This window comes from Ranitomeya variabilis, chromosome 1 (genome assembly GCF_051348905.1).
Source record: "Ranitomeya variabilis isolate aRanVar5 chromosome 1, aRanVar5.hap1, whole genome shotgun sequence".
NCBI classification, from domain to species: Eukaryota; Metazoa; Chordata; class Amphibia; order Anura; family Dendrobatidae; genus Ranitomeya; species Ranitomeya variabilis.
Window position 1 is genome coordinate 652,360,065 of NC_135232.1, and position 12,064 is coordinate 652,372,128.

Consider the following 12,064-nt stretch of genomic DNA (forward strand, 5'->3'; position numbering starts at 1 on the left):
CTGATCTCGTCTGTAGTGTATTATTGAGCAAAAACTCAGCATTTATAGTAATTCTCATGTGAATGCAGCTGCCCCATGACCCTGCCTTTGTTAGACACATGATGGACACCAATTAAGGTTATATTGCAGAACTATAATCTTCTTTTAGTTTGACAGCACTTCTTGGTATCTGTTACTTTTACTGTGTCGAGTTGGTTATCCTGTGAAAGACGACTAAATCCATGCTCCCTTACTTATGTAGAAAGGTGACGGGACATGCAACACACACTTCAAGATGACGAAAACCCGGGACCAAGTCCACAGAGCCTTCCTTGGATTTATTGATGGGAACATGATAATTTTGGTATGTAGATTGGAGAAAAAATTGATAAAGTAAATACCAATCCATAGTGGAGGACTGGCTACTAGGGCTCTCAACTGATCCCAAGAATGTTGGTATTCCTGCCTCCCATCCTTCTCACCAGCACATGTAATTGAGGTTTTGGGATGTGATGGACAATACACTGATAGTACAACAATGTTTTTCTGTATTCTACAGAAGAAGTATCTGACTAGACTACAGGAAATCAGAGGTGTTGTGGAGTCCTCAGAGTTCTTCAGGCAACATGAGGTAGGTTGATTATTTACAGCCCTTTTGCCACATCTCTTCCAGGACCTGCTCTTGCCACATCTGCTTCTATCACTAGAAGCTGCTGTATTATTTCGTCATGTGGCACTAGTGATAAAGGAGACATTGGAATCTGAAGCTCTGGTCCTGTCCAGTCCAGCCACTGAGAGAAGGGTGTCTGGAACCTGTAGTGCAATCCAGTCTGGCACTATGCATGTGTGACTGTCCAGCTAGAATAATCAGTTCCCTGCTTCGGCGTACTGGACATCATTACACCCTACCAATACTCCCAGCTTACTGCCAGTTTGCTCTTCCTCTGGCTTGCTTATGCTTTTTAGTTGTTTTGTCCATAGGTTTCTTATTCTGACCTCGGCCAATTTGCTGACTATTCTTCTGTTTTCTGATTTTATGCATTGTTTGACCTTTTGGGTCTGACACGGTCACCTTACCACTCCTGCCAGACTGCACCACTGGCCAGCAGCCTACTCCATGGCCCCAACCCAGGGGACCCTATCTAAGTCCAGATCCCTGTACAGAGGATAAAGGGTGAAGGCCAGGGCAACTCCTGGGATTTGGTAAACAGAGTGGCTAGCGCTAAACCTGTCCGTGGTAGCCATTTTAGAGCTGCCAGGCCACCACTGACAGAGCTCTATTACACCTTGTAAAGATTTGCACTTGGGCTTAAAAGGTTACTATAATTTCCTGTACATAATCTAAAGTCTACATATTGTGTATGTGAATCCGGGATACACCAACTGTTAGCAAAATATTATAACAATGGAACTAAAAACTATACATTGCATATACAGCCCTCATTCCCAGTCATTTAATTGCTCCACGTTGTCCTCACCTACAGTCTATTTCCGAGTTACAGACACCTACAGCATTGCCAATCAGCTGTGCATGAACACTTAAAGGGGTATTTATGTGTCATACAATGGTGCCATTTTGCTAAGTTATAGAAAGGAAATCCAGACAAAAAATAAGGGGAAAAAATAGCACAGATTCTCACTTATTACAGGCCTCTCTGAGCGTCCCTGCTCACCTGTTATGTCCAGCACACGACAGTTACAACAGCTTTATCTGAAAACACACAGAGCAGCTGCTGGCAACCTGCTGTCTGGATCCAGATGGTCCGTGGGTGTAGAGCACTAAGGTGATGAATGTGAAGGTTTAGGCTGTGCTGCGCAGCTTGCAGAAGATAGTTGTCCTCGCTTTGCGAGAAGACGATCAACACGTTTCAAGGTCACCAGACCTCTGTCAGGATATACATGTAGCGAAAAGGTCAGTACGACCCTGAAATGAGTTGATGTCACTTTACTAACGAACAACTATCTCTTGCATCTTCAGCAAGCAGCGTGGCACAAGCTAAGACTTCACATTTAGCACCAAACTGCTCCGCATTGCTAAGATATGGCAGCAGTACATGATGAACGGCACGGATACTGAGGACACAGACGGTGCAGTGCTGAATCAGTGCTGCGGCCTCCACACAGTGACGCCTTGAGCCATTGCAATTTAATGAAGACTAGTTTGTGGAGAAATCAGAATGTATCTGAATTTCTTTTTATGCGATTGAACACAAGCTAGATTTCCATCTCACCTTCTATCTCCACCAGAAAACGCCGGCACCACCAGGAATATATAGTTTGTACTTCTTGTCCATTTACACATCTTCTGCTTGTAACACCAATAATAAACCTTTGCCTTCTCCCACTGCAGGTCATTGGAAGCTCCTTGCTGTTTGTACACGACAAGAAATGTAAATGTAACATATGGCTTATAGATTTTGGAAAAACGACACCACTGCCAGAGGGACAATCTCTGAACCACCGTATTCCCTGGCAAGAGGGGAACCGAGAAGATGGTTATCTTTATGGATTTGACAATCTTATTGAGATTTTATCGAGCATTAGATCTTGATACAGATTCCACCACTAGTCTCTTGACCACTACATTAGGATTGTACCTTCATTTTGATGCTGTTTACTATGGATTTTATCTACTGGACCTAAAGAAGCTTTTAACATAAGAATCACAATGCTTATACAGGTTTCGACACGGATTATTTATGCCTAACTACAGTAATCTTTGATGATCTTCACAAAAAAACTTTCTTTGACAAAATCTCTCAGTACTCTACGTCACCGAATCATCAGTCATCAGCATTGACACATTTTCTGAATAATGACATAAAATTCAACAGCCAACTAGATCCCTCCTACTATACTGCCAGAGACCATGCCAGACAATGGTGGCACACTCATGAAAATGGACCCATGTATGTAATGGCCCCAGTGCGCCGGCCAGTTACATCATTGATTTTGTAGGATCGCTATGTGGGCTGCTCATAGACAAAATTATGAAATAATACCACAAAAGAATACGTAATAATAATTGTACAACTTGGGAGTACCTAAGAAAAAGGTCTTCATGTGCCTATACACATTGGTCCCGGTTGTTAGGTTTCAGTAGAATTGACCAACAATTAATAAGTTTGGGCATCTGCATATCTCCATAAGTCAACTACTATTTGGCCAATCCTATTCTGTTTCTACATATACAAGTATATAGGATATCTGCTGGCCAAATAACTTTTCGGGTATAGTCGCATATACAGTCGTCGCCAAAACATTTGAGACTGACAGAAATGTTGGTTTTGCTGCTTCTGGTATCTTTAGATTTTAGTCCGATATTTCTTTGCTTACTGAAGTACAATTATCAGCATTTTATAAGGTTTTAAACTTTTACTGATAAATGAAGTTTATGTCAAAACTCAATATTTGCAGAGTTGCCCTTTACTTTTCCAGATGTCTGCCTTTCACCCTATTGCAGGTGGATATCCGCTTCACGGCCAAATCCTGATTGGTGACCTTTCATTCTTGTCTAACCAGTGCTTGGAGTATATCAAAATGTATGGGTTTTTGTTTGTCCAACCGCTTTTTGAGGATTGACCACAGGTTCTCAATTGGATTGAGATCAGTAGAGTTTCCTGTCCATGGACCCAGACCTTAATGTTTTGTTCATTGAGCCACTTTTTTATTCATTATGTCTTTTGACATGGTCTCCATCATGCTGGAAAAAACATTGTTCGTCACCAAATTGCTCCTGGATAGTGATGAGCGAATATACTCGTTAATCGAGATTTCCTGAGCACGCTCGGGTGTCCTCCGAGTATTTTTTTAGTGCTCGGAAATTTAGTTTTTCTTGCCTCAGCTGAATGATTTACATCTGTTAGCCAGCATAAGTACACGTGGGGGTTGCCTAGTTGCTAGGGAATCCCCACATGTACTTTTGCTGGCTAACAGATGTTAATCATTCAGCTGCGGCAAGAAAAACTAAATTTCCGAGCACTAAAAAATACTTGAAGGACACCCCGAGCGTGCTCGAAAAATCTAGAGTAACGAGTATATTCGCTCATCACTACTCCTGAATGCTTGGGAGACATTGCTCTTGGAGGATGTTTAGATCCCATTCTTTATTCATGGCAGTGCTCTTAGGCAAAATTATGAGTGAACCCCCTCCATAGATGAAAAGCCCACACACATAAATGGTCTTAGGACGCTTTGCTGTTGGATGACACAGGACTCATGGTAGTGTTCACCTTTTATTCTCAGGATAATCATTCTTCCAGATGTCCCTGGGTCCTAAATAGTCTAGAGTGAGCTTCATCAGAGAAAATAAGTTTGTACTGAGTACAGTGATTGGACTGCAGGGGACGAGGAAAGTTATATTCTCTGATGTAGACCACCTCTAGGATTGGCCCAGAAGCTGATATCCTGCTGTCAGGGCAAATTGCCCAAGTCCTAAGAAATTAAGCTACTTTCACACATCAGTTTTTTGGTTTCAGGCAGAATCCGGCCAATTTTTCAAATAACGGATCCGTCGCAAATAGTGAAAAACTGATGAGAGAGAGAGACCGGAAATTGTGCATGATTGTATGGAGAAGGCATGTAAAACCGGATTCGGAGGCTGGATTCATCATTTCACATGTCAGTTTCATCCGTTTATTTCTGGAACCGTCGCTTGGTGTTTTTTCGCCTGACAGAAAAAACTTTCCTATGAACGTTTTCCCAGCCGCCGGAAAACTAATTTTAGATGGATCCGGCAAAAAACGGATGAAACGTTTTGCCATCAGGCGCAATCCGGCGCTAATACAACTCTATGAGAAAAAAAAACGGATCCGGCGGAAAAAAAACGAATCCGTTTTTTTCAAAACTCGCCGTCTTGTTCCTGACAGCAAAAACCTGATTTGTGAAAGTAGCCTAAGGGTCAACACTGTAAATATTGAGTCTTTACATTAACTTGATATATTTGCCTATAAAAGTGTAAAAACTTATAATCTAAGGATAAGAAAAAAATCTAAAAACACTGAAATGGCAAACGTGAAAGACAAAATTTGTGTCAGCCTCAAAACGTTTGGCCACTACTATACCTTGTTGAATTTCTGCCCTGGAATTGGAGTTTGGTCTGCTATTATTCATGCTCCAAAGTAACCCTATCAAAGTTCACATAGGTATTGCCAAAGAATTCTTGGTCTTCAGGTTTGATTGAAACTGATCGGCCACTATTACGTAATTCACCATCAAGTGTTTTAAAGAATTAAAAACCTGACTACTGTAACCCAAGGTTAATCATTGAGTTTATTACTCGTATAAACCATCTATATGATGTGCTAAATGGACAAGCTGTGAGTTGTAACACAATAACCTTTTATATACATATATTCTTTTCTTATCTGTTCTTAGATTTTCAGGCTACACAATCTGCAGTGTATGGACTTTATTATATATAGAAGATGAACTATGCACATTGTGCTCCATCTTACGTAACAGAATAACGGTTTCATGCTCTAGTTGTGGCTTTACCGCTGCTACCATGTCAAGAAATATTGGAGGAAGCAGTGCAGAGGCAACAGTGAAGTGGCAGGGAGAAAGTTAGACCGATTTTGTTTTTCTCACCAAGAATGCCTATCCCCCCACAAATGTAAACCTGGTCAACCCCTTTATTTGTTTAATTCTCAGGGCCTATATATCGAATGCTGATGAACAGAGCCACAATTTGCTATATTTAACACTATGATGTTGATACTTTGGCTATAGAGAGGATTATGAGATCATTTTACATAACATCCTAACTGTGAACATCTCATGAACTAATCATGGAAAACAGCCAGGATAGGAGCAGTGTGCTAAGTGTATGTGCTTAGTCACATATAAAGGTTGAAAATAATCCATTGAGTTTATAGTGCAGGTTCAGAGGAAGGGAAACATGTAAAGGCAACTGTAGGTGGAAGCCTGGCAGCTTTTAATAGGCTCCAAAGCACAAGCCACTCCATTTAGCAGGTCCAAGGAGAACTTTGGCTTTTACCCATTAACCCCCATACAGGGATCTGGACTTACTTATAACCCACAGGGTTACATCATCGGGGTGGCTGCTGGTCTGTTCAGCGAGCTAGCAGAGGATTGTCAAGTTGGGAGGTCAAAGTCATGCGGGAGACAATTGGGTTTCACATGTAAAGCGCCATGGAATAAATGGCGCTATAAAAATGTATAATAATAATAATAATAATAAACAGAGAAACGAACTAAGGTCGGGAACTAAACACCAAGATATTCAGGATGCAAGAGACTGACAAAGCAGTAGACCAGGGTAGTAACAAACTAACTGGCAGATAGAAGTAGCTGCTGGTTTCCAAAGATTACAGCAGAGAGCCAATTACAAAGACAGCAAGACATAGACTCCTTGTCTGGGAGGGCTCACAAGTCCCAGCCAGAAAAGTGTAAAGCAGCACTTTGTCTGCATGCCCCAATGAAGTCGGCATGGCAAGCATGGCACTGCCTAGTGGCAGAAGCCATGGGAGAGGGTTCAGCCACTCCATTAAGCAGGTCCCAGGGGAACCCTGGTCTTTACCCATTAACCCTCATACAGGAATCTGGATACTCAGGGCCCACTGGGTTGCATCATCTGAGTGGCCACTAGCAGCTGGAGCGAGCTAGTAGAGAGAAGGATCATCAAGATGGGTAATTACCAGAAGATTAAAGTCAGGGACATAATCGGGAGATGGTTCGGTAAACAGAGAAATGAACTAAGGTCAAGAACTAAATAGGATATTCAGGATACAAGAGACAGACAAAGCAATAGATCAGGGGAGTAACAAACTAGAATTGGCAGATAGAAGTAGCTGCTGGTGGTGTAAATAGAGCATGGCCGTGCCCAAGGCTGAGAGCTGGTTACAACAAATCAATAACCTGCAGTAAGACATAGACTCCCTGTCTTTGAGGGATCACAAGTCCCAGCCAGAATAATGTAAATCAGGACTTCTGGACACCCAAATGAAATTGGCAGTGCAATCATGGCGCTGCATAGCGAAAGAAGCTGTAGGAGAGTGTTCAGACACGGAAGTAACAAAAACTCCTTTGAGGTAGTTGCCAATTGTTCTAATACTGATGTTCCTATTATGTTACTAGGGCATGCTATCACATTAGTGATTGCTAGGGACCTGACTCCCGTTTATCCCTGCGCAGCAGTACCCTCGCCACCTCACTGTGCAGGAAACTGCAGCTGGACCTATTCACTTGGATAGAACTGTGCAGCAGTTCCCTTGAACAAGACACCTTTGTGCAAGGAAAACTGAGATGGGGACATAGCACTAGTTTGGTACTGGGGTTCCTGGTATTCCCAGGGTATGTGTGGTTCCACAATGTTGCACTCTACTCACCTTGTCATAAGCTGACTACATAGCCTAGCAATATGCCATCACATTATCATAACATGAAGAAGCCATACCTCACCACCTCACCTGACGTCAATATTATGCCAGCGGGATCACGTGGTACAGTCTCCCCACTTGTACCAATGTGATGTTCTGCACCCCTAGGGACACAGAATGTCAGCTTGGCACAGTTTTACACAGACACCGCCTGTCCACACGGGCCCAGGGAGGCACAGGGAGTGAGAACATGGCGCACGCAGTCATTGATGTGGCATCACACTCGTCCACAACCCTGACAAGCTGAGAGGCCCCTTTCACTAGCACCAGAGAAACAGAACCTTAACAGCCCAGTTGGACTGCCACCAGTTCCTCGTTCGATATACGTTTGGCACGTTAATGGGGTTATATCAGGCCAGAAACCAGCCCCGGTAGCGTGTGAAATTAGGCCGAGAAACAGACGTGTGGATTATCAGATTGAAATACTCCTTTTTTCATTCTTCCCCTAGAAGAAACACTAACACATTTTGTTATGTTTAGTGCAATTTGATATAGGATATAGGGATCCTCTTTTGCGGGGGTCCTTTAATATTCCTGTGTATCATGTGAGACCCTTCCCTAGAGATAACAATGTGTGCAAGTTTTGTATGGAGCGTTTTTAACCTGTACATTAGCATACTATGCCATATATTCACACGTAAAGTGCCATGGAATAAATGGCGCTATAAAAATGAATAACAATAATAATATTCTATCTTTACACTGACATACAGGTAATGACCACAGGGAATACTGCTGTAGTGACCAGTTGCTCTCATGCCATGTTCCCATGTAAATAAACATAAACCATACAGGGCAAGGTAAATAAAGGGGTGCCACAGAGACCAAAACCCATGTGGGTGTCTCAAAGGTGCACCTATAGGACACTCCTAAGCATAATATAAACCATAAGAAAAATTGGAGCAAAGTCCAAAAAGTAATCAAAATATAAATTTATTGAAAATATACACAACATGTAAACAGACTAGGATATGGTAATAAAAACAAGGACAGTAGTATCCTGACAGAAGATGTTACTATTTAGCATGGGTAAAGTGCTCGAGTGCAGCAGGAAAGAGACCAACAGGTCCAAGGTAAGTAGTCAGGATAAAAGTATCCAAATGGCTATACTAATCTGCGCGCTATGCCATTATATAGGACCGGGTCCCATGCTTAAATAATTGCTTACCCATGGTGTTAATATGTCAGGATCAATGCACATTTCGCCTCTTTCTCAAGGTGCGGTGAGGCGAAACGCGCGTCGGTGGCGGCATGGGCACTGATCCTGACATATTAACACCATGGGTAAGCAATGATTTAAGCATGCGACCCGGTCCTATATAATGGCATAGCGCGCAGATTAGTATAGCCATTTGGATACTTTTATCCTGACTACTTACCTCGGACCTGTTGGTCTCTTTCCTGCTGCACTTGAGCACTTTACCCATGCTAAATAGTAACATCTTCTGTCAGGATACTACTGTCCTTGTTTTTATTACCATATCCTAGTCTGTTTACCTGTTGTGTATTATTTTCAATAAATTTATATTTTGATTACTTTTTGGACTTTGCTGCATTCTTTTTCATTGCTTTTCACAGAGTGCTTATTTCATTTGCGCCTATTGCCAGGCATATGCATTCATGAGTTATAAGTCCGACACAGCGACCACAGTTTTTACCATAGGACCCCATAGTAAAAAACGTATATCATGTTATTATGTATTTTTTGGGGGTGGCCCTCTGGACAGGAGTGCAATTATAAGTGTCCTAGTTGGGATGCAGTATCATATCCCTTCATAGCACAGAATGCATTGCCTTGTATTCCTTAGCACATGGCACATGATGGGTGTTGTATAGTGAGTCCGTATGGAGTTTGTAAAGATGCAAGAATGCAGTCGCATCTCCGCATTTTTAGATGGCGTATGAGCTATATTTCAGATGACGTTGAAATTTACATGATGTTTTCACTGGATGCAGCTTGTGGCCATCATTTTTGCAGTCTATCGGTGCAATTTGTCCTTGTGGAGGCTGCAGACTTACCATGAAGCTATTAACGATTCCACTATCATGAGCAGTCGCGAGTATTGATAGGAAAGGGATTGCACTGAGACGCCAGTGTAAAAAACATATATTGTACTGCTGCACAATACTTTTCCATCACGATCCTACCAATTACAGTGAGCATTGGAATTGCATCTTCCATGATTTTGTATGGGAGATTACTACAATAAATCAATCAGGTTTAATTATTGATACTTATATAGTCTTCTGATCCCTCAAAGGCAGCTAGGAGAGTAAAGATGTTTTTTCTATTATAGCCTATGGGAGTCGTGTCTTGTATTGCATACACACATAAAGGTTGTCCGTTGAAAACAAGTTATGACTTATCCCACTGGCTGACACAGATATAAAAGGGCACCTGTGCAAGAACAGTATAAGGACCCTTTGCAATCCAGTGGCTCATCATAATGCACAATTCCACCTGCTTTGGAGATGGTAGTGACCCCCTTACCTCTTGGGCACCCACGAGGCTGCACTGGTTGCACCAATAACATATCTGCCCCTGACCTATGCACAGGGAAGATGATAACTTGTTGATCGGAGGAGGTCCGAATACTGGGACCCGCACTGATCCATAGAATAGGGAGCTTTTATCAGTGTAAGAATGGAGCAGCAGTGCACATGTTTGTCCGCCAACACCATTCCCTATAGGGCTGCCCAGCGCTATGTTCTACTTTTCTTTGCAAATTAAGAATTTGTTAGAAAATTAATGGAGCTGCGCTCGGATGATCGACCTGCCACATTATTTTGCAACGGTAATAAAAATTCTCCGTTGAGGATAAAATTGCCCAATGCAGGTCCAAGTGGTCGGACACCCTCAGCCCATTGTCAAGACTGGCAACATTTCTGGGGGAAAGCAGTCAGGATTTTCTAATTTCATATAACCCTTAAACATTTTCCCAAATCTCAGCTGCTACCTCCTTTTCCAACAATGGTCATGAAGGCATCTCAATATGAGGGGATTCTGGTCTGGTCATTATGGTTCCCAGATTATCCAAGGTGTCCGTAACTTTATAACATGGCATTACTTTTTCCAAGCAGCTACAAAGCTATGTGATCCATTATGTCGAAGCCCGGGAATGCACTGTAATAAAGAACTTGCAAAATGTTATGTAAAATGTTATCTATTTTTTTCAGTGAACAGATGGGAACACAATTTTGCAAAGTAATATTTTTCAAAAAAACGACAATTGAGATGTAAAAAAAAAATAAACTTGTAATGCTAATTCATTGTACAAAAGAACATTTTAATAAAAGGGTTTGTTGGTAGATTAATATTGCAAGACAATGCACCTATTTATATGCATCATTGATGCATAGATCACATAGATAACCTCCTGTTATTCCTATATATATGGGTTCAGAACACTAAAACAACTGTAATATGACTTGTAATATCTCCGGTAAGATATACTGTATATTCTTCACAAGATATCTGTTTTATGTGAATAAATAAATTGCCAGCAAGTTTCAGGATAAATAGCCTCATTATTTGTAATATGCCATCATTTGTAATATGCCTGTGTACTTCTAGAACTATTCTCCATTTTATTAATTATATGATGAGTGAGTTGGATTCTCTAAGGCTACTTTCACACTAGCGTCGTACTCGGCCCGTCGCAGTGTGTCGGGCCGACGTACCGACGCTAGCATTGAATGCGCCGCACAACGGGGGCAGCGGATGCTGTTTTTCCACGCATCCACTGCTCCATTGTGAGGTGCGGGGAGGTGGGGGCGGAGTTCTGGCCGCACATGTGCGGTCGGAAATGGCGGTCCGTCGGCAGCAAAAAACGTTACATGTAACGTTTTTTTGCAGCCGACGGTCCGCCACAACACGGCGCAACCGTCGCACGACGGTTGCGACGTGTGGCAAAGCGTCGCAATGCGACGCTAATGCAAATCAATGGTGAAAAAACGCATCCTGCAAGCACTTTTGCAGGATGCGTTTTTTCAACCAAACGACGCATAGCGACGTGCAGTGCACGACGCTAGTGTGAAAGAGGCCTAAGCTGTAATTTAGGGTGAACAACATGGACCGGAGGAGATGGTGCAGAAGGCACATGGATTAGTGAGGACCAGGAAAGCAGATTATACAGAACCGCAGACAGATAAATGAAGGAAGGAACAGCAGATAAAGTAGACAAACAAATGGCAACAGTAGATACATAGGCAATATTTTAACTACCTTGCATGAATGCTGTTATACACAGGAAAAGTAGATGCATAGGCAATCTGAAAACTTGTTAGCAGAGATGTAAAACACAGGAATACTGAATTAGTAAGCAATCTGATAACTTGCTTGTAGAGATGCAATACAGATAGCAATAGTGGATTAACAAGCAATGTGATAACTTACTTGCAATGATGCAATTCACACAGGAATAGTGAATTAATAAGCAATCTAACTTGCTTGCAGAGATGAAATACACACATGAATAGCAGCTGAATAAGTAACTGATAACTTGCTTGCAGTTATGCAATACACAGAGAAACAGAAGAGCTGCAAGTATGGGCAGAGTTAAAGTATAGTAAGGTACCTTGCTTACAGAGACAAAGGTATAAATCGCACCAGAATTAGAAAAGATTAATTCATTATTGGAACCAAGTTGCAGCAGAGTTGAGAATTCATTAACACCAGGATTTAC

At 41.9% G+C, this 12,064-nt stretch overlaps 1 protein-coding gene across 1 annotated transcript in view; it reads left to right on the forward strand.

The window, feature by feature from the left end:
- Nucleotides 1–3,815, forward strand: part of ITPKA (inositol-trisphosphate 3-kinase A) — a 161,721-nt gene extending 157,906 nt beyond the window's left edge. The window contains exons 5-7 of the mRNA XM_077262500.1: nucleotides 242–343; nucleotides 539–610; nucleotides 2,330–3,815. Of these exons, the coding sequence (XP_077118615.1) occupies nucleotides 242–343; nucleotides 539–610; nucleotides 2,330–2,530 (375 nt within the window). The 3' untranslated portion in view covers nucleotides 2,531–3,815. The remainder of the gene's footprint in view (nucleotides 1–241; nucleotides 344–538; nucleotides 611–2,329) is intronic.
- Nucleotides 3,816–12,064: the final 8,249 nt, after the last annotated feature.